The sequence below is a fragment of the Centrocercus urophasianus genome, unplaced genomic scaffold, assembly GCF_019232065.1.
Source record: "Centrocercus urophasianus isolate 14NV4802_14NV808 unplaced genomic scaffold, USGS_Curo_1.0 seq_21, whole genome shotgun sequence".
NCBI classification, from domain to species: domain Eukaryota; kingdom Metazoa; phylum Chordata; class Aves; order Galliformes; family Phasianidae; genus Centrocercus; species Centrocercus urophasianus.
The window spans coordinates 12,538,146-12,561,764 of record NW_024884767.1 but is presented as its reverse complement, the minus strand read 5'-3'; the positions used below and the strand labels follow the sequence as shown (position 1 = coordinate 12,561,764).

The 23,619-nt window shown below is 39.6% G+C and overlaps 1 protein-coding gene across 1 annotated transcript in view; it reads left to right on the top strand.

Annotated features, from left to right (window-relative positions):
• Positions 1 to 176: 176 nt before the first annotated feature.
• The window catches only part of AUH (AU RNA binding methylglutaconyl-CoA hydratase), a 113,881-nt gene continuing 90,438 nt past the window's right edge, over positions 177 to 23,619 (top strand). The window contains exons 1-3 of the mRNA XM_042822786.1: positions 177 to 398; positions 10,896 to 10,963; positions 11,061 to 11,148. Coding sequence (XP_042678720.1) covers positions 194 to 398; positions 10,896 to 10,963; positions 11,061 to 11,148 — 361 coding nt within the window. The 5' untranslated portion in view covers positions 177 to 193. The remainder of the gene's footprint in view (positions 399 to 10,895; positions 10,964 to 11,060; positions 11,149 to 23,619) is intronic.

Below are 23,619 nucleotides of genomic sequence, written 5' to 3'. Positions count from 1 at the left end.
CCCAGACCCGCACAGCCGAGACGCGGCGCCCCGACGCCACTCCGTCAGCCCTTGGGCACGCGAAGCCCGGCGACGAGCGCGGTCCTCGCGCCTTGGCGGCGGAGGGGCGGGAGCTGGCAGCGTCCCTTGCGTAGAGCCGCCGGTCACGTGGGTTCGGGAGCGAGGCTGGCGGCTGAGGGGCGCAGGCGGCAGTATGGCGGCTGCGCTGGGTGGCTTGGGCCTCTTGCACGGCCGGTTCAGGCTAGCCGCCGCGGCCGCTGCCACCTCCTCCACCCTCGGCCCCCGGACTCCGGTGCGAGGAGGCGCCGCCGCTTTCCCCTCAGCCGGGAGGAGCTATGGATCGGAGGCGAAGGAGGAGGAGGAGCTGCGAGTGCGGTACCTGGATGAAGAGCACAAAGGTAACGGGGAAAGCGCCGGCCGCTCCTCTGCGCGGCCCTACCGGCCCGGCCCGTGGCGCCCGGGCCTGTGAGCTGGGGTTACCCTGCGCGCCACCGGGGGCAGGTGGGAGGCGCCACGCGGCGTGCTGCCGGCGGCGGGCGGCGGATCCAGATCAGCCTCTTCGTGCTGGTGCTGCGGGGCCGCAGTTACTTGCAGGAATGGGTCAGCAGCCCTGCTGACTTTAATCAAAATACTCTCCTGGATGTGTGTCTCCTCTGCTAGCCGCTTTGCTGGCAGAAAATGAAGTTTAGGGGTCGTCTCCTACAGTTAGCATCCCGCACCTGCTGTGTGCTTGTTTGTATGGGCAGACAGGGACAGAGAAGTTCCATCTGCTTTTTCTTGTATGCAGCACTATTCTGTGATGTGTGTGTTCTTTAGGTGGATAGTAGGTCTTGGAACCTACTTGGAATCATGTGTTGAGATGTGAAATTCAGTTTATAACTTTGAAAACATCAACTCAGTTACATTAAACTTGGCACAGTTTTAGGCATGCACCTTTGAGTAGAGCATTCATATATATGTATATATTTGTACATGTGAACTTTCAATTTTATCTTAGGGTTAGAAGATATGTTTTTTAAGAGTCAGTAAGATTAATGATGTAATCTGATCCTGAAATCCACTTCTTATTTTTCTATTCCCTAGAGTTCCTTGAATACAATACTTATTTACTCCTATTTTCTCAACCAACTGAGGAACAGAGAATTGATTCCAAACAAATGTCTTAACTTTAAATTTATTTTAAATTGGAGGCAAGACAGGAGCAAAGAAGGCTTGGTAAAACGTTGGAAAGTATTTTTGCTTGTATGTTCTGTGCATTATTCTTTCTGTGATGCTAGTGCACACCATCCTCCTCTTCCCATGCGACGAGTTAATCTATATGAGTTTACAGCATGTAGTACCTGTGCTCCATTAGGATGCTAGTGCCATTTAAGCCCCAGTGTTCTTTATCACTAGTCTCTTAACATACTATTTCCTTCTCCAATAGTTTCTTCCGGGTCTTTCCAAGTGGGACCCCAGCACCATTGCCCCTTCCATATTCTTCCACTTCATACTGCATACGGGGGCAGACTCTGTCTCTCTAACTACCTTTCAAGACGTAGACATGTTTATTTGTGCTGTTTTTCTGTTCTTGTATATACCTGCTCTTTTTGAGTTGCTTAGAGGAAGATGTGTTGTCCCCAGTGCTGCTTGGGGAAGCAGGAAAACTGACCTTGAGCTGCCTCACACAGAGGTGCAAATCCTGTAGCACCAGATGAATCTTTCAGGCAAAGTAACAAACTGCTCTGCTCCATAACACTTTCAGGTGACTCATATACCACACTTTTTGGGAAGCTGTTAAACATACTGAAATGAGACTATATTTGAGAAGGCAAATTATTGAATTTTTTATTTGAGACAAAAGAATACAAAAGATTTAATTTGAATGTGTTTGTAGAATGCTTATGTATTCTGAACAACATGTAAATCACCTTTAGTATCAGTTTCCTATGAGTACAGATAAATAAGGATGCATTATTATTTTTTAATTAGATGCATGTCTTTTATTTGTAATTGTATTTGATTATCGCTTCAAGGTCTGAAATTTATTAAAGCTATTGACATTTTAGAACTTCCAGCCAAGTTGCGTTAGCAAACCCATTACAACTTTGGGTGAATTTAGGGCTATTAGTTCGATTAGTATATGTAAGGCAACGTTTTGTCATCATCAGTTAGAATGTTAATGTACATAGAGTGTGCAGATCAATTATGGTCTCATTTGAAATAGTTCTTTCAGAGCTTGAAAGATTGGTAGTTAGCTGACAAAAAAGAAAACTTTACTTTCTCTTCTTTTTAAGTAAAAATGCTTGAGCAGCTGAGATATACTAATCTAATGGAGTGCAGGAAGATATGCAGAAGTACATAGAGATGAAAGAGTAAAGGTGTACTTAGGATTTTGAAAATTGTTTAGTTACTTTTTAAAAATAATGCTCAATACATGTCTGTGTGATTTTATGATACACGTAAGTACTTAATGAAACTACAATCAATGGAAACAATTAGAATTGTTCATGGTGCACTCAGTGTGGGTTCTTGTTTCACTTAAGAAAATGCAGTAAATGGAGACAAGCGAAAAACCAACTTCTCTATTCTTTCTTCTTTCTCTCATTTCGGATTTTTTTTTTTTAAAGTTATTTAAAAGTATGTTTGGATTGATGGTGTGTTTGCATATTACAAATAAATTATTTCTGTAAGTACTTTTTGTGTAGATTGAATTAATCTTTATAGGACAAATTACTAGTATGAATGCAATCAGGACTTAGAAGTAAATGAGTTACTACTAAATATTGAGTATGAATGTTGTTTTGAAAACTACAAAGTACATAATAGAGCAGATAAAATCATTAAAGCAAAGTTTCCTTTGTACTGAGATAAACTGCATGTAATACAAGATGTAATTATTTTACTTAAATTGATTCACCCTGTTTTATTTAATGTAGAAGGAAATATGATCTCTCTCAGCAGTTTTAAATAATGATAGCATCATATGAATTTTGCTGTCTCTCTTGAAATACAAGAACCTTTTAATATTAACTATTTACTCATTAAAATCCCGTATTTAATTACGTTGTGAAATGAGGACACACCTGGGAATTTACAGGTATTTTGAAGCTATCATGCATATATGTGGGTTGCTCTGAAAGTAATTCCCCTTATTTCCCTGGAAACTAGAACAGATCTAAAAAGCACAAAGCACTGTTTGATAGAGGAAATTCTTGGCTACAGAGCACTGTTTTTCAGCATAGTCAATACAATTAGGTGTGCATTGTCTCCACTGATGAATGGGAGCCTGCATGCCATGTTCTAAGCGCCTTCTTTACATTTGCCTTTAAAAGCCAGACCAGTTAATTCTTGGAGTACTCTACCCCCTGACTTGGAAGTCTGAGATGGGGAGCAGAATAAAGCCCCATAGTCAGAGACCTACAGTTCCAGCTGGACTGCCACACGTCCATGGGCCCAGATGTGATCCACATGAGGGAGTTGGCGGACGTGATTACCAGGCTGCTTTCCATTATCCAGGGGATCAGGCCCAGCCAGCATGGGTTCATGAGAGGCAGGTCTTGCTTGACCAACCTCATCTCCTTGTATGATCTAATGACCCTCCTGGTGGATGAGGGAAATGCTGTTGACATAGTCTATCTAGACTTCTATCATGTTTCAGCTCAGTTTGACCTAGTTCTGTGATGGGATAAAGGGACCCACAGACCCACGCCCCAGGAAGGGGGGGAAAGAGAAAAAGGTAGGGAGGTGGGCCTAGATGGGGAAAAGAGTAGCAATGAGCTAATGAGAAAGCTTAATTTACTAAATACAATAGCGGAATGTGAGATGATTCAATATAATACAATATAATTGGAATTGAAGCTAATAAATCAAAAAAAATGAGAGAAAGGGAGTTTTGAAAGCAAAGTCTTTACTGTAATGCTGTAGGCAAAATGACCAGGGAGCAGAGAGCAAAGAGAGCGAGAGGCAGTCTTGTGACTCCCAGTCATTTTTGTCTTTCCCCCCAAATGGAAAACAGAGGAATATAGTCTTCTGGGATTGTAGTTCTCTTCTGAGCCAAGATATGATCCACAGAACTCTTTAATACCCAGCACACTATATGATGTTACGATGTGGAATACCGATCAAAAATCATAAAACCATGACAGACTTCAGCAAAGCCTTTGACACTGTCTTCCACAGTATTCTCCTAGAGAAGCTGACAGCCCTGGCTTGTAGAAGTACACTCTTCTCTGAGTAAAGAACTGCCTGGAGGCCAGGCCCAGAGTGTGGTGGAAAATGGAATTAAATCCAGCTGGCAACTGGTCATGAGCAGTGTTCCTGAGGAGTCAGTACTGGGGCTTATTCTGTTTAACATCTTTATTGATGACTTGGACAGAGGGATTTAGTGCACCCTCAGCAAGTTTGTAGGTGACACCAAGCTGGGAGAAAGTGTCAGTCTGCCTGGGGGTATGAAGGCCCTTCAGATGGATCTGGGCTGAGGCCAAAGCAGTGAAGTTCAACAAGACCAAGCGCCAGGTCTGCACTTTGGTCACAACAATCCCAGGCAATGCTACAGGCCTGGGGAGGAGTTGCTTGAAGACTGTACAGATGAAACGGATCTGGGGATATTGGTGGCTGCTCAGCTGAACATGAGCCAGCAGTATTCCCAGGTGGCCAAGAAGGCTAGTGGCATTCTGGTGTGTGTAAGAAGTGCTGTTAGTTGGAACAGGGAAGTGTAGCTCTGTTCTCAGCACTGGTAAGTCTGCAACTCAAATACTGTTTTAAGTTTTGGTCCCTTCGCTATCAGAAAGACTTGGAGGTCCTAGAGAAGAGCAGTGGAGCTGCTGAGAGACCTGGAACACATAACGTAACACCTGTTTCATAGTATGTTTGGGTCTGAGAGACAGGATGTCTCAGGAGTGGAGGCAAGGAGACTGTGCACTCAGAGCAGTACAGAGGGTTATGAATTTTATTTCACACACACGCACACACACAGGCATCTATTTTAGATTATGTCTCCGTGGCAAGCACAAACTCCATAAGCAGGTGAGTGTTACTTACCTACCTTTGAGAGACAAGTGAATTGCTGAGTAGGAGAAAGAGAAGGAACATGCCTGTAGAAGATTCGAAAGGAGGTGTCAGAAGGATGTCCTCTGCTTCAAGGCATACTTTTCCTCTCTCTTGGATCCACCACAGCCTCTCTCCTGCTTTTGTTCTCTCCAAGGTCTACAGCGTTTTCTCTACTTGCACGCTGTATCCGCATGACTAGCATGTGATGCAGAGCTTAAGTGGAACACCTGCTTGCAAAACAAGGTAAACTAGCAAGGTCAGCTTCCTACCAAAACAAGATAAGTGGCTTTAGCTGCAAATGCTGCTTTCCTCAAAACTGTCATGCAGCCCATGGTTCTAGTCACACAGTCATCTGGTCATGCTCTTTGTCAGAATGCTTTGTTCCAATTCAGGATCATTCTTTGGCCAAGACCTTTTGGTTCCCTGACACAGCGTTTTATGAAGAGCATCTGAGGGAACTTGAATTGTTTAATGTAGAGAAGAGGAGGCTCAGGGGAGACTTCATAGCTCTCTACAGCTGCCTGAAAGGAGGCTGTGGTAGAATGGGGGTTAGCCTCTTCTCCTACGAATCTAGTGATAGGATGAGAGGTTGTAGCCTCAACTTCTGCCTGGGGAGATTCAGGCTGGTTGTCAGGAGAAGTTTCTTTTCTGAGAGAGTAGTCAGGTATTGGAACAGGCTGCCCAGGGAGATGGTTGAGTCATCAAGAGCGGTAGATGTAGTCTACCTTGATTTTAGAAAAGCATTTGATACTGTCTCCCACTGCATCCTTATAACAAAGCTGAGGAAGTGTGGGATAGAGGACAGTGAGCTGGTTTGAGAACTGGCTGACTGGCAGAGCACAGAGGGTTGTGGTTGGCGATGCAGAGTCTGGCTGGAGACCTGTAACCAGTGGTGTCCCCCAGGGGTCTGTGCTGGGTCTGATCTTATACAACCTTGATGAGGGGATAGTGGCCACCCTCAGCAAGTTTGCTGATGATACGACGTTGGGAGGATTGGCTGACACGCCTGAAGGCTGTGCTGCCATTCAGCGAGACCTGGACAGGCTGGAGAGCTGGGCAGTAAGAAACCGGGTGAGGTTCAACAAAAGCAATTGTGGAATCTTGCATCTGGGGGGGAATAATAGCATGCACCAGTACATGTTGCAGGATAAGCTGCTGGAGTGGAGCTCTGCAGAGAGGGACCTGGGTGTCCTGGTGGAGGACAGGTTGGCCATGAGCCAGCAGTGTGCCCTCATGACCAAAAAGGCCAATGGCATTCTGGGGTACATTAAAAAGAGCGTGTCCAGCAGGTCGAGGGAGGTGATCCTCCCCCTCTACTCTGCCCTGGTAAGGCCTCACCTGGAGTACTGCGTCCAGTTCTGGGCTCCCCAGTACAAAAAGACAGGGATCTCTGGAAAGAGTCCAGCAGAGGGCCACAAAGATGGTGAAGGGCCTGGAGCATCTCCCCTGTGAAGAAAGGCTAAGTGAGCTTTAGTCTTGAGAAAAGAAGACTGAGAGAGGACCTGATCCAGGTCTATAAATATCTGAGGTGTGGGGCCATAGTGGTGAGGCCAGTCTCTTTTCAGTGGTGAGTGGAGACAGGACAAGGGGAAACGGACATAAGCTGCAGCATAGGAAGTTCCTCACAAATGTGCGCAAGAACTTCTTTACAATGAGGTGACGGAGCACTGGAACAGGCTGCCCAGGGAGGTGGTGGAGTCTCCTTCTCTGGAGATGTTCAAGACCTGCCTGGATGCCGACCTGTGCGACCTGCTGTAGGGAACCTGCTTTGGCAGGGGGTTGGACTCGATGATCTCTGGAGGTCCCTTCCAACCCCTACAATTCTGTGATTCTGTGATCACCCCTGAAGGTGTTAAGGAAGTGTGTAGATGTGGTACTAAGGGACATGCTTTAGTGTGGAAATGTTGGTGGTAAGTGGACATTTGGACTGGATGATGTTGGAGGTCTTTTCCAAGCTTGATGATCCTGTGATTCTGTGAGTAGTAAACATCTGCACTAGTGGAGGTAACCCATTGTCACAGCTCCTGAAATGCACCACCCACCACCTCACTGAGCTCACATCAACCTTTTGGACATTTGTTCAGCAAACACTGATAAATGTCAATAGGTGTTTTTCTTTTTTTCCCCCATGGAGGAGTTCAGTGACATGCCTTTGCCTTATACACTCTTCTATGTCATATGCCACTTTGTCAGATTGCACCTATGATACCATCTGTCACATGGCAACAAAATGTAATGGAATAATAGTGGGAAGGTTCAGCCTGTTCAAACATACCACCAATATCTGTTTCTAGTATTGTGGGCCAACTTAATGAAATACAATGCATTACTTTTGGAAGAATTCTTGTGTGTATGTATGTATGTATATGTATCCTTTTCTCACTAAAATACAATTTTGCTGTTTATTTTCATGTGACTTAATTATAATTTTCTTTTTAGCATTAAAAATTATGTCTCAGCTCTGGTAGCGAGAGTACTATTCATTGTGTGTTTGCTTTACCCTCTGCTGGGAGAGGAGGCAGCAGGTAGAGCTGCTTTGAACCAGTTCAGGATCACACAAGAAATGTAGAAGTCATGATGTGGTAACAAAGAAGGAATTGCCCCTTTCTGAGGCAGTCTCCAAATAGAGATGCTTCTCTTGTGATTGCCAGCCCTTAAATCAGGCTAGGGAGGGGTGTGTGACCCCTTGCGGTTGCTCAGATAAATTGCTTCCACCTGTGCTCCCAGGTCTGGCTATGCCCCTTTACCAGCTGCTCAATCACTGGTTCATGCTATGACCTAACAGTTCCGTACATTTGAGCAGCTGAGAAATAACACAGACTGTCCATGACAACTTACATAGCGTTGTTAGTTAACTTAGTCCCTCGGAAAATCTAGCTGATAGAGTGAAATTTGATTTTTAATATATGTGATTAATAATAGACACACCTTATTTGCTGAGTTTTCTGGAGTCATGTGGAAATGACTCCCAGGAAAAAAATATGAAATTAATACTGCCTTCAGCATTGTCTGAATGGCTGTTCCTTTCTAACGTATCTGCAACTTCCTTGACATTGTAAAGATACTGGAATTCCATTATTATGATGTTTATTATGATTCTGATATTTGTTTCTGAATGTGATAATGAGTTTTTACTACTTTTTACAGATACGTTTTTTGAGTATATTTTTTAAGATATTTGCATGCCCGTAGGTGGACACTTCAGAAAGAGTGAACTGTAATTAAATGTTTCGAATGAGAATGTGAGATTTTTCAAAATACATGTAATACAATGTACAATACAGTGTACATTTTTGTTAAAAATAATTGTTAAAATAGTTATTGATAATGTCTGTACTTCTTGTTATCATTTTTTTTTTCCCAAGAGGTTTGGTGGGACTGTGCAGTGTTATATAGTGCCTGATTTGCCCTGTTTAGGGCAAATTTATATGAATTTGTATACCCATGTGACCAGGGATTTAAATTCTTTAGGATATCCAAAACATGGAAGGAAGACCTTCTTGAACAGTTTCTTTTATAATGGCATCCAGCAATTAATTCACAGTCTTCGGCAAACTGATGTGGTGAGTTGTATTCCCAGATTTTGGGGACAAGGAGATCTTGGAGTAAGCTAGGGAAGGAAGAAAGTACGTTCTTGGGATTAAATTACTCAAATGGAAACAAATCTATTTTTCTACTTTGATAATATGACTTTGAGCAAGTACTCAATTGATCTGTAGTTCGGTCATTGATTAACACACTGGGAAAACGTCCCACGCCTTACTGCAGTTCTAAAAATGACCAAGGGATTTAAGGATGCCCAGACAATATTGTAATAAAGTATCAGAACAAAAGTGACTCAAACGAGCATTCAGGGAATATCTTTTAATATGCCTCATTTCAATATATGATTGTCTCATGTTAGCCTCATATGCTTTTCTGGTTGCAGTTATTGCTTTACTTCTCCCCCTCCCCCCCCTCTTATTTAAGAAATGGATGTCGTCTGTGTTTACCTCTCACTTATCTGGGAGGGGAGACAGAAGTGATAGGTTTATGACTCAGTGGGATACTTTTAAGACTTGACTTGTATGATTTGTCTTTAAGGGGCCCTTCTTCATAGGAAAATTACAAAATATGTTTTAATGTTAATTGGGAATTCGTTATAATATTGATGATGGTAAATAAGGAGTGTTGCTGCTATTGAAAAAACGTACTTTTGCTAAGGACCTTATTTTTTAGTTAAAGAAATAGGTTTGAGATGGCAATATCTTTGCCTCATTCAAACTTTGGATATGCAAGTGTAGTAGTCTTAGAGCTTAAAATCAAAATCAGGTTAACTGGCTTTTTGTCGCTTTGAACCATGGTGCTGATTTTGTTTTATCTATGTGTATGAACATACGATGTATTTGAATTTGGAATAATCCTGAAATACAAGTTGCAACAGTAGAAAAGTGCTGCAGTTGGAAGCACGTAGGAATTCCTGCTTGAATGCTGATTGAGGGCTGTTGCAGTTGTGTTGGTGAATTTAGTTTGGCTTTAGAGAACAAAGTAGTGAAGGTTTTCTGGGTCAGCCAGGCTCTCCTCTTTCTTGATAAGGGTTAATTGAACTTCGGGAGCAAGCAAGAGCAAAGTGTGCTCTCCTACTTGGGTTTAAATTTTCATTTGAACTTCAGACATGGCAGCTGTTGAATGGAAGACTTCGTTTTCAAATTGGTAGCTGCAGAAGGAGCAGGAGATCAGTTTAACAATCTGTGTGTGTGTAGGCACTTACATTTGTGAGGAAGGGAAGTGGGATTAAACGCTAATAGTTCATCACTTTGAGATGATGTTTCTATGAAGGAAATAGCGTGTGCTGAGAAAACAAGACAGGCTCCTGAAGTGCCTAGGGGAGCCAGAGTATAAAGAGATGGTTCTTGCAGAGTTTGGTGTTGTGGTGGTAAATATGCAGGCAAATACTGAGTTTCTGGTAGATTGATGGCAACACTGTGGGCCTTTCTGTTTGGGATAAAGGGAGCTCCCTTTTTCTCTTTCATTCCTGGTCCCAGTGCTAGTCCATTGCCTTCTTTTCACTTGCCTTGTATTCTCCAGATGAAAAACAAAATCCTGACCTTAGCAAGACTGGATCAATTTCTGATGTTTAGAATTCAGGAAATTGTAATACATTCAGGAAATAATTGCCTAAAAGATTACTATCTGGATAAACTTCTTGGGATTTTTCATGCCTGTTAAGCTAAGGGAGAAGGAATAAGGACAAGCAAGTGGTGCTCCTTGTGTGACACAGATCAATGTATATGGAATCAGTCATTGAGCCAGCTGATCTCTAAGTGGACTAAGGGAGTTATAAATATGTGATCAAAGCTGTGTAGCCTAGCACTAGTTTCTGTCTTGAGGGAGAGTTTCTGTATGTTTTTTTATTTTAAAACAGAAGTTCAGATATATTTTTGCTAGCATTCTCTCTGTGTGGCTTCATTATCTGTATTGGAATTGCTAGTCTTAGCTGTGATAGCTCTTCTTGCTTTAAGAAGTTTCTCAAAGCAGGCTACCTAAATATGGAAATAGTGCATTATTTTGCTTGATTATGTGTCAGCACTTTGCATACAAATGTGAAATTTGTGCATGCCTTAGGTAATTTAAGATTCAACCTTTCTGACCATGTAATGGTGTTAGGGCCAGATTTTTACTTCTTAAAATACATCATTTCTGTTGAACACTGAAATGTTCAACACTGGAAAACTTAAATCCATTTTTTTCTTTCTAAAACTCAGTAGCTAATTGACTGCACTAGTATGTTTCTTTTAGCACTCCTGAAATTGAAATAATTACTTGTGTGGATATTGTATATTTTTCTGTATTGTAACAGTGATATAATTTTTCTTCCCCTCCAGGAATTGTGGTGCTTGGGTTAAACAGATCTCATGCCAAGAATGCACTTAACAAAAATCTTTTAAAAATGGTAAGTGAAAAGAACAGTTTCTAATATGAAGGTGAAATACTGGAATTAAATACTTTTAAAAGTGTTTGGTTATTCCCCTCCCTCCTTTTCTCTTTAGATGTCAAAAGCTGTGGATGCTTTGAAATCTGATAAGAAAGTACGAACTGTTATATTCCGAAGTGAAGTCCCAGGGATATTCTGTGCTGGTATGCAAACTTAATTTTCCTGAGAAGCTGGAAATCTGTATCTAATTTTTTGCAGACACGTAGACCCACTTATACAACACACACACACAGATATGTACATGAGAAAAAAAAAAAAGAAAAAAAGAAAATGGAAGAAGAGAAAGAGAAGTGAAAAAAAAAGCACAGATTTCAAGGAAACTTGTTTTATGTATGTGTTCATCTCAGTAGCAAATACAGTGGTTTTATATGATTTTCCTCAATTGTTAACAAGATCTGAATATCTGTTTTATTCTTTCTGTGTCATAAAGTGTTTCAAAAACTAGTTTGCTATGAAATCATTTAACTGAGCTTTTACAAATTGTTGCACGTACTTCATGTAGAAGACCAAAAACTGCTAATAGCTGTATGGAAAGCTGTATAAAGAACATATTTTGAATACATTAAAATCAACTTTAAATTAAATAACAAAATTCATTATGAAATGTAATCTTACTGAGTCTGAGTATAAAAAAACAAAGCATACACACAGCCCAAATGTAAAAATGCCTTACCAAGCAGTAAAAATGCCTTATCAAAGTTGTAAGAAAGCAAAAGCTACGACCAGCCTTAAGCTGGGAACAAGAATTTGAGAATTTGTCAACATATCAAAATCAGTGGAAGCAGACATGTATTTTGTAGATAAATAGTGTCTTTATATTCAGAATTTGTTCAAATTGAATCTTAATAAATTTCAAATGGTTAAATAAGTCCATTTCTTCTTTCTAGTATAGGAATAGAACTGTCAGGATAGAGAAGATAAATTCTAAAATTTTATGGTGCTCTGCTGTGTTTACTAACCACACATAGCATAATTAATTCAATTTTAAATGCAAAACCTTGTGTCCAGTTTTTGCTTGAGTAATATGTGTAAGTAATTCTTGTGTAGTTTAACTTTTTATTGTTAATAGTTTTATTGAAAATAGTTTTAATAACTATTTTCATTCAGCTGCAGTGTGCTGCTTATAGAGTTTCCATAAAGAATCATTTTGAAAAAACAGAGTAGTCCATACGGCATTTAGTAATACATGTCAGTATGATAATCAGTGTATTTCATTTTAAAGTTGCATCTTGATTTTGAAGGAAGTTGTAGACGTTAGTAACTAACAGTAATCTTTGGGAAAAAGTTAAAAGCTGCCTTTTTTAAACTGAGGAAGAGTGGTGAGTGTTCAGAGGAACACATGCAAATGGTGTTTTCAAGTTAGGTGTTAGAAAACATGCAAAAATTTGTCTGTTAATTGAGTCCTTCAACAGTTATTTTTTTCAATTTTTTTGACATTCATGAATTTAATGGTAGCTTGAGATCAGGCTAATTTTGAGTGAAGAGAATTCGGGTATCCTATTTAAATAGTATTTACAAAATCGAAGTTGCATTGTATTCTTAATTGGATGGCTTTGCAGAGCTGTTTTCTTGTTAAGATGTAAAGACTGCTTTGTTGTCTGTTTGTCTGTCTTGAAAAACAATTTAAGAGGGTAGGTTTTTAGAAAGCTGATTGTGGACAACTCAGCTATTTTGTGGATGACAGCAGTGAGGTGCTGCCAACACACTAGAGGGATGAGATACCATCCAGAGGGACCTAGACTGGCATGAGCAATTGGCTGAGGAGAACCTTATGAGGTTCAGTAAATTCAAGTGCAAGATCTTCTTCTCTGGGGAGAACTAATGGTGGCATTTCAGTATCTAAATGGGAGCTACAGGAAAAAAGGGGACAGACTTTTAGCAGGGTCTGTGGTGATAGAACAAGGGGAAATAACTGCAAGCTTAAAGGGCGTAGATTTAGGTTAGATATAAGGAAAAGTCTTTTACAGTGATGATGTTGATGCACTGGAACAGGTTGCCCGGAGATGTGGTGGTTGCCCTGTCCCAGGAGACTTTCAATGGAGGCTACATCAGACCCTAGGCAACCTGATCTAGCTGTGCATGTCCCTGTTCATTACAGAAGAGTTGGATAGATATCCTTTACAACTCTAAGAATTCTATGATTATAAGATGCAAGAATGTTTATATGTGGACATAGGAAGTGAAAATAACTGTGAGGAGTGAATAAGAGTAGGACTGGATAGTTAGATCTTAAATCAGGGTTTGGAGTCAGAGTATGGAACAATTGTCGTAACTTAACAGAAATAAAAAGTGACAGATAAGGGGTAGGTCTGTGAAAGGAAGCTCTTGTGACTAAACCGGTAAAATTACGATGTTCCAATAGTGGTAACTGGAATTCAGGGTGAGCTGGAAGATTTGAAACAGAATTTGCCAATGATAATGATCAGAAAGAGCTCAGTGGCCGTATGGGTTGCTTCTGTAGAAGATGTTAAGAAGTGTATATAAAGAGAGGGAAAAAACAGAAAGCATAGAGAATATGGAGAAAACGGATAATGGCTTAGAGAAGTCAGAGAGAGGGAGGGACTGAGGAACATATTAAATCTAGTGAAATATTTTGAGAGTCTTGATTTGGAAATTCAGTAGAACAGAAGAAAGTTTTCAAACTTAAGTGTTAAAGGACAATGTTTTATTTAAAAATCACTTAATTTCTTTTAAAAATTGAAGGATCAACTTGTGAAATGTCTCATTTGGTTTTGCACTATGGCGCAATTCAGTTAGGCTAAACTCTGAATGTTTGTTTAATTTTTTCTGTATTTCCTCATTTCTTGCGTATGTGGGAATGTATAGTTTTAAAAACACATTTTTTTACGATGATATTTTGGACCACCATCTGGTATTTTACTGACCACAGATTGAGCAACTTTGTCCTAGAGTGTAGTTCCCTTTTACGTCTGGAAGAAATTAAAGGCCCTTAAATCTTGCCATTCCTCAGCTATCAACAAAAATCTATGAAAGCCACAAGCCAAATGTCTTGTTTCCTTCAAAGGGCTAGTCCACAAAAGCTCACATCTAACTGATGCTTGCTAAATGACAGTATGGTTGATTAAAAGATTTAAAGTCTGCTGAAGAATAGTGTGGATATGAGGGTGGTTCCAAATTATGGGATTGTTACATGGTGAACTGAGAGAAAAGAGGAGGAATTCTGTAAAAGACTATAGATGTGCCAGCAGTTGTATACTTTCATTTCTGCTTTCTTGTTCATTTTGAATATTTTGCTTCTCCTGTTCCCTTTGTATCTCCTTTCTGATGCACTTTACTTATGGGTGCAGGAAGTTCTTCATCAGTGCTCTAGCATTGATCAAAAGGTGTATGTAGAAATCAATGAAGAGCCTAGCTGGATGCATTATGATGCATTTTCATAGAATCATAGAATCCTTAGAGTTGGAAGGGTCCTTTAAAGGTCATCTAAGGGTTCTGTGATTCTGTGAAAATGCATTCTAATGCATTCAGTTGGGATCTTCAGAAGCCTTCTGCTTCTGTTCCAGGTTCTCTGGCTGGAGGTCACTTTTTAGTCTTTCTTTGTCTAAAAGTAAATAAATAAAATATTGGCCTTTCTGCAGTGAGCATATGGGACCAGTCTTTATTTACTTGGACTTATGTTGTATGTCTTCCAGTTCTGCAGCCAAGACAGCTGAGTGTGCAAGAATTCGTTACTCAGTGTTGCTTCACCAAAGAGAACTACACTAACTAAAATAGAGATTGTGAGATTGATAAGTTATTTTCTTTGTGTATACATGAATCAAAGAAGGCTTGAGGGCACTTTCTAATTGATAGATTTCTGTACCTGTTCTTGGGAGACATTCTTTCAGAAATCATTGAGATGTGTCAGATGTATCAAAATATGGATAACTAATCTTTTAGTTGTTGTTGCAACTAGCTTTCCAGGTAGCTTGAAAAATTTGGGTATTGGGGCTCTTTAAAAACTCTTTGATCTAAAACAGTTCAAGTCACTGCAGCTTTGCCAATTAGCTCCCCTCTTGGAAATGCAGTAATCTTTCTGCCAACAAAAATTCATTGCTTGACTCTGTGGTGTGAATAAAGCCAACAGAAGTGGGGCTTTTTGTTTGTTTGTTTTGCATAATTTGGGTACATCAAGACTTTCTTTCCAGCACAGCTAAGTTAGTTATTTGGTTTGTACTTTATGGCTGACATTTCCAGCTGGTATAGTTTTTCTGGCAGAGGTTTATGAAGTAGACAGGCCTGGGAGGGCCAATCCTTGAAAATTTCATTTATGAGTTTTTGTTGTGGACTGAATGAAAATGCAAAGGGGGAAAACAGTGCTGTTAACAACCATCAAATACTTAAGCTAGTCTTGCAAGAGTAGCACAGAAGTACAAATGTGGTTAGAATCTCCTTTTTTTTTCTTCCCAGTTTCTGTTAAGTAAGCAAACAGAGACGATAGTTCTTTCCCAGATCATACTTTGGTTGTTAGGGCTCCAGGTCATACACAGGAATTGAGAGTAGAGTTAATGTACTACTTCACAGTTCCCTTCTGAGGACTGAAATAACATGTGAAAATACTGTAGTGCCTTCTAAATATTTTTGTCTATAAGCGCATTTAACTGCCCCAAGTAAACCCCTTCAAAGGTATATTATAACTAGGTTCTGTCTCTTTCCACTTCAGACTTTTACCAACGCTTAGATTCAAACTGGTGCAAGCTGCTGGTAGACCACTAGACTCAGTGGCAGGTTGGTCGGTTGTGTGACAGTTTTGTCCTGTGATTGTACTCATAGTAATCTGTGGAGTTTGGAGTTTACAGCTTGTATATGCCTGATGCCTGTTATTTTTCTTCTTAATTTTGTTTTTCGTGTTTTCCTGAAAAACTAACAGCTGTCATGATTTTTTGGAACACTTACTGAACAACTTGGCCAATAACATGCTTGCACAAATTAAGGGTTGGTACTCTAGTTTACAGAGAAAAAGTCCATTAAGAAAAACTGTTTTTAAAAGTCTTTCTTTTGGAAATAGATAACTCAATTAGGTAACTCCTTGTACTGTCTATCCTGAAGAAACATTGAATTTCAGAAGAAATTGCAATGAACAGAAATTTTGTATTTACCTTAAACGTGATAGGGCTCTTGTGTTTAAATGATTATGTGTGCCTCATAATGTAGCTCAGATTGTATTATTTACTTGATGTTACCCTTCATATCTTGCCCATATGTACTTGAACCTCATTGCTAACTGTGGATAGTTCATATATTTATTTGTGGGGAAAAAAAAAGATAATTTTCTCTATAAGAGTAGAAGAAAAAAAAGTCAATACTTTTATTTCCAAGAAGAAAGATCTGGTACATTACCAAGGCAAGTGGGCTACCGTGGAGAATGGTATACAGGACCTGAGGGAATTATCCGTGTTAATGTGCAGTATTGACCTGAACAATGAGATGAAGATCCCAGGTGATGTCAAGGGCTCACAACCTACAACTATTGTTGTATGCCAACACTGGCAGTAATGGCCAATATAACAAAAAACCAACAATGGATGAAGAAGGTAGCCTACTTGGAAAACATGAAGAAAATCTCTTCCTCCTTACAGGCCTATGTCTTGATTGTGAACAGACTGGTTCAATGGCTTTAAGATAAAAAAAATTTCTCCCTTACCTGTACGGATAATTATCTCAGCTGTTAGAAGTAAGTTTTACTCTGCTTGAGAGAGAGAATATAGTAGATACACGCTACATGCCACCTTGTGGGTTTTATCTGCCTAAAAATATTCACAGAACAGGGTTGTTGTAGGAAAATTGCTGCACCAGTTTCCAGTAGGCAGTTCCCCAGGCAGAGTAGATGGTCTGATCTTATTTCTGAGTTTCATAATGAGCCTTTAGATTCACATTCATAAGAAGTGAGTGATGAATAAAATAACAGGAACTAGAGGGGCCCTCCGTTCAGGTAGAGTTGAGTTGATTGGATTTGATGGACTGGCATATCAGAACCAGATTAGTATAACATTCTCGTGAATACTGGCACACAGCGTATTATAATGCTATGAAGCTATAATGGGGCAGAACCCATCTGTATTTCTGGAGAGAGAGGAGGATCCCAAAACCTAACTATTCAAAGCTGAAGTGAGCCTAACTGGGATGGAGTGATGAAAGGACCCTATTACAGATGGCCCAGAGGTTCCTTTCATTGATAATGTAGATTGTATTAGGAGGGAATACTTCAGGGACTGCAGAAGGCTGCCAGTGGACTTTTGGTATAGTTGTCTTGGAGGTGGAGACATTAAGCAGCTGTCTACCATTCCTAGTGTCTCAGAAGAACATTCTGTTGTATTTCTAAGAGGAGAGGAAAAGCAAGTGTTGATTGCTGTGGCAGCTGTGCACTGGCTGCAATATCTCACCAACCAAGACTCCGTCCCATCCAAAAGTTTATTAATTGATTGGAAAGCCAAGGAATAATCAGCAAGACTCGCTCACCCTTTAACAGTCTCATATGGGCATTATGAAAGTGCAGTGGCTAACAGTGAACTATCTTTGTCTGAATGTAGTCAAGCCACCACTGAGTACTGCCATGCCTGACGTGCTAGTACTTTGGAATGAACTGGAGTCAAAGACAGCCAAGTGGTATGCCACTATTGTTTTCAGAGGGACCTCGACAGGCTGGTTCAGAGGGACCTCGACAGGCTGGAGGGCTGGGTTCGGGTGAACCTAATGAGGTTCAACACGGCAAAGTGCAAGGTTTTGCATTTGGGCCGGAAGAACCCCAGGCACCCGTACAGGCTGGGAGGAGTGGTCCTTGAGAGCAGCTCGGCAGAGAAGGACCTGGGGGTCCTGATGGACGAGAGACTGAACATGAGCCAGCAGTGCGCTCTGGCAGCTCGAAAGGCAAATGGGATCCTGGGCTCCATCAGGAGAGGGGTGGTCAGCAGGGACAGGGAGGTGATTGTCCCTCTCTACTCGGCTCTTGTGAGGCCCCATCTGGAGTACTGTGTCCAGGTGTGGAGCCCTCAGTACAAGAAAGACATTGAGATTTTGGAAAGGGTCCAGAGGAGGGCGACTGAGATGATCAGGGGGCTGGAGCACCTCCCCTATGAGGACAGGCTGAGGGAGTTGGGCTTGTTCAGCCTGGAGGAGAGAAGGCTGCGGGGTGACCTCATTGCAGCCTATCCATACCTGAAGGGAACCTACACCCAGGAAGGGAGTAAACTCTTTACAAGGGCTGACAATAGCAGGACTAGGGGAAATGGATCCAAGTTGAAAGAGGGAAGGTTTAGGTTGGATGTTAGGGGGAAGTTCTTTACAAGGAGAGTGGTTAGGCCCTGGAACGGGCTGCCCAGGGAGGTTGTGGATGCCCCGTCCTTGGATGTGTTCAAGGCCAGGTTGGACGGGGTCCTGGGCAACCTGATCTGAATGTGTGTGTTTGGTGGCCCTGCTAGGCAGGGGGGTTGGAACTACATGATCCTTGAGGTCCCTTCCAACCCGGGTGATTCTGTGATTCTGTGATAACCACTGATAATGGTTGACTGATGAGCTATCTTCCTGTGTCTTTCTTGACCCACAAACTTTTCCATCTTATTTTCTCTTTATTTCCTGTTGATGAAAGGGTTGAGAGGATTGCTTGGTGTGCACCTGACAACTAGACCCACTAGTTAATATGGATTTTTTAAAAGTACAATGTTTTGTCTGTCCTGAGCAACTGATTATATAAAATCTTAGAGAAACTTGTTTGGAGAAGGTAGTAAATGAAAGGAAGCTTTATCTCCAGTTGAGAGTAGTGAGTAAGGAGGCTAGAGTAGATTAACTACAACAAGGCAGACTCAATTCTTTATTCCATGTCATGTGTAAGATGCAGTGTTCTTTACCTCAGGCTTATCCACGGCATCCACTCAGATGTCTCTCTCTTCTTGTGTTGTGTACTCAAAACACCTGCTTATCTATTTCATCTGGATCTTATATTTTTCTAGTGATAACTTTAGTTTTTCTTTCAGTGCAAGGACACTTCTAATTTACTGTGTAAGAGAGACTCAGTTTTGTCACTAATTGAAGACTAGCTGGATTGACGTTACTTTTAACCACACAATACTTTTCTTACAATTTTTTTCACAGATTCTAGTGGAAGTAGAAACAGCTTTCTACACTGCTAATATTGCCGCAGTATAATTCTTTTCTCCTTCTTAAAAAAAAAAAAAAAAAAAAAAAAGTTTATGGTAATTGGTTTATTCAGCTCCAGGATGCCAGTTAAGGATATTTCCTTGCAGTTTTTCTTCCTTTTTTGGTATTGTATGAGCTGTGGATCACAGCTCATTGTAATTTGTGAGTTCATCGTAATTTGTGAAGCTGGTAAATAATGTATTTAAGATCAGGCTATGATGGAAAGACAAATTTTGAAAGCCACTTAGTGAAGCGTTTTTTAGCTTTATTTAATTGATCTAACTTTTAAATTTGCCTTTCGAAGCTAATGGTGCAGTATTTCACCATTCTTCCTTCTGTGTGACATACGTGATTCAACAGTGGAAATGTAAGTGGCTGATGAACCCTGGTAATGTAGGCAATCTTCACTCTCCTTTCCTATTGGAACAGAATTCATCTTGGACATGAGATCTCTGCTATTACTTAAAATTTATTTTAAAAAAACAACTTTGTCCAAGTTGATCCTCTGCTTATAGTGATGATTCTTAAGGGTATAATCCATGAGTGTCCAGTCTTTTGGCTTGCCTGTGTGAATAGTAGTTGTCCTGGGCTGCATGTAAAATATATAATACAGCTAATGTATTTAAGTAACAAAGCTTACTTTTAATGTATTTTTGTTGCTCTGATTTTTGTTTTAGTAAAAAACATAAATCTAATGGTATATTTGACCCTGTTTTTGTGAAATCAGTGTGTCATTATCTAGTTTGGTGGAAGTTGCTGCAATTGTTAGTTCTGAAGGTGTTTGTCAGAATTTTTTGATGAAATATTATTCTTTCTATGTTTCTTCCTTGGCAGTAATTGTTCAGAAATATACATATCGCCAAGAAGTGATGACATGAATAAGATGTGATTATGAAGCGAGGGATATATTTCTCTTGTAAGATGATAGGCCCTATAGAAGTGTGGTAAAGACAGACTGCCTAATTTCTTTTTTTTTTTTTTTAGTTGAATGTCTCACTGCAAATTTGTACATTCCATTTCAAAATTTGCAGGTAATGTATGTTGACTGAAAATGGAGTTCCCATAATCAGCATCCAATTGGTGATGATTCAGTCCCCTGGACTTTATTAAGTTCACAGCTTTCATGATTATTTACAAGACATCAGTCATTTCTAAAGCTTTTGCAGATCAATTTTTTTTGGTGTGTGACGCAGTGGTATTTCATCAAACTTGAGTTGCCAGTTGCAATTGCAACGTCTATTAATTTTATTAAGTCTCTCTTTTCTACCAACCATAACTGGGGTAATGGTTGGTACATCAGATTTGTGGACAAAAGTGAAAGAAAATTGCTTTTATGAGGTTTTTTTTGCTGCATCAAATAAATACAGAGATTTAGTTGTATCTTTCAGTGATACCAAAGAAGCCATTTTTACAGTGATATTGTATTTGTTATCAGTACCTCTAGTGAAAATGGCAAGGTGAGCCATGTCTGTAGCATCAGTACTTTCATCTATCTCTAAAGCATAAAATTTGAAATTAGCAGCCTTACTCTCTAAATTTCTCTCAATAGATTTTCCTGTTTCTTCGTAAAACTTTTTTTTTATGAGGATACATTATATCTGCCACACTTTCCATATACCTCACTTACTTAATAAACTCACCATGAGTAAATGGTTTTGATTTTATTTCAAATGGAAGGACAGAGCCACTGCTGTGATGATGTGGCAGTAGAAGCCAGGTCACATTGCAAGCTGTGCTGGGCTGCATGCAGTCCACAGGTTGTGGGTTGAACATACGTGGTATAAACTTTCCAAGTTAAATTGATGCACTTGTAGACAGTGATGTACAACTATGTAGACATAGTTGGACGATGTGGCTTGGTGACTAGTCCTTTCTGTTGTGACAGAGCACTTACCTAAGGTTTGCATCTAATACAATCACATAGAACTGTAATCAACATCTGTTATTTGAAGTATTGGGTTATTTGCAGGATGGATCTGTCTTTAGAATTAATTTTGAGTAATAATGAGCTATTATTATTATCAGTATGTGCCACTGAACAGATTAGTGTGTACTAGAAAGTTTACAAAAAACAGAGTTAAATTATTCAATTTAGGCTATGAAAGAATGTAGTAAGCTTGTGGTAAGTTTCAATGGCTGATTAAAAACAAACACTATGCTTATTTTTGTTTATTCTGTATTAATAACTTAAAATATTATCATTTGCTTTAAATCTGGTAGAAAAAACAAGATAGAGTTAATGTGGATTTTTTTTTTTCCATTTTAACCTGCCTTGAAAGTATGAAATTCTAGATAAAATTTGAGAGGGTGGAATCTCTTAGTTCTTCACTTTAAGAAGTGGCTTGTGACAAGAAGTGATGATGACTTTCCCAATGCCCTTATAATTTGTTACAAGAGCATGCAGAAAAAAATTATAAGTTGAGTGCTTAAAATTGTTGAATTCAAATATTGATACAAAATAAGCCATTACTGTTTTGTGGAGCTGTAGTCAAAACCTTAAATACGCTGCTGAAAAAATTACTTTATATTTGAGTTCTGTGTGTGGTTTTCAAGTTTGCTCTTTCTTCTTTCTAGCAGCTGTACAGAAAACCTAAGGAAACTAACATCTGAAGGTTACACTTAGCCTTTGTGAGTTCCTGTCTTACATATAATTTACAGTAGATCAAGTGAAAATTTTGGTAGCCGGGTTTGTTTTCTTTACTGCACTGTGCTTTTATTTACAGAAGGCACAGGTTTTACTTTAGATCTACTGTTTTTTTTTTTGTAACTAGATATCTGAATATAATATCATTATGAAAAAGAAGTATAATATAGGTTGCAAATAAACAAACTGCATCCTGAGCAGATAGAGAACTTAGACAGTTTTTTGAGATGTTTGAAACTGACACAATGCTCAAGATCTTCTGGATGTCTGGAGAAGTAATAAAGAAGTGTCCTGAGCAGAAATTTTTAGTACATGCAGTTGACACAAACAGAAGCTGTGAAGAAGTGTCTTCAGTTGTGTCCCAGAATTTAAATGAAAGAGACATCTTGTTGTGATGATTTCTAAAGTACTGAAATGCATTTAACTTGAATATCTAGACTAGTGGAATGTGCATGCAGACTTTGAAGTATTATAGTGAATTTCAAGATGTGAAGTATTTTCTAAAATGTTTTCTAGTAGAAAAAACTAAAATGTGAAACACTTTATATTGGAAAAGCTATGTTTTGGAAATGGGGTAGATTTGCAGTAGATACCTTTAGATTTTTTTTTCATCACTAATACTTAGACTGTGCTTTCTAGTTATAAACCAAGTCCAAATTCTTACTTCAGTCTTTAAAAAATAATCAGAAATAGTTTTGCTCTGTATTTGTCATTTCTGTTAGTACATTTCTCTAAGGTTTGAACTACAGTGTCTTTGGTAATGTGACTGGGTTGTGTGAACTTGTGTGTAGTAGAAATGCATATTCAGTGGTTACACTACATATTTAACATAACTGAAGTGCATTTGATTTTGGCTTTATAGATATTTTCTGTAATATTTCTATCAAGTTTACCTCTTTTTCTAGATCACTTAGGTAGATGAATTCCTGAATTTTATATGCTTATTACAGAGGGCTTTGACTTTGACGCTGGTCTTAAAGACTGCTTAAAACTTTTCTTGAACTTCTTGTACACTCGTAAATGCGTAACTTTTCTGTTCATTTCTATGTCAGAGGTAGTTGTCATTAGATGACTATTTGTATGCCCATGTCGCCTTGGACCACAGTCTATACCATGTAAGTAATTTCTATATTCTTCTGGTGGGAAAGCAGTGGTTTCTTGTATATGCAATTTATTGATGTTCGTGTAAACTTGACCGTGGAAAAAATGGCGTAGTTTAACTAAAAACTTGTTTCACCATTGACAGACCACTTCTGGTATCCATGTCTGTCAAAGCCTGAGAAATGCAAGATGTAGTGTTGTTGAAGTCTTTGATTTTGTAGGGTTGATGAATGGAGAGGATGCTGTTTCAGAACAGTCTTTGTTTCTGCGGAAGAGAGTTAAGACTTCTTGGCGTGTTTGAGAATCTTCTGTTCAGGAAAAACCTTAATGTGGTTTAATTTGTTGTCCTTTGTTGAATTCAGTACGTATATTAGCTAAGTTGATTTCATATCCAAAGCTAAAAGCTGTGCAGTTTTCACTGATATTTCTAGGCTGTTTGAAGTTATGGGGTAGTTTGGGTGGGTCCTCTGATAACTTGGTATGTATCTGCCTTCTTTAACTCTCTGCAGATATTTTGAAGTATTTGGATTGTGTCACCTGTAGCTGACCTATGTGTTAACAAGTGCTTTGAGTTCTAGTGGTCTTTTCATGTGAATTTGTATATGACTTGGCTGTGATGAACTTGTTTTTCATTGTAGAACACCGTGTGGTGCTATATTTTATTTTTGTGACCTAAACAGTGTTGATGATAGTGTTCTAGTGGTTGCTGAATAGAGCTTGCACAGCGTTAGATTGT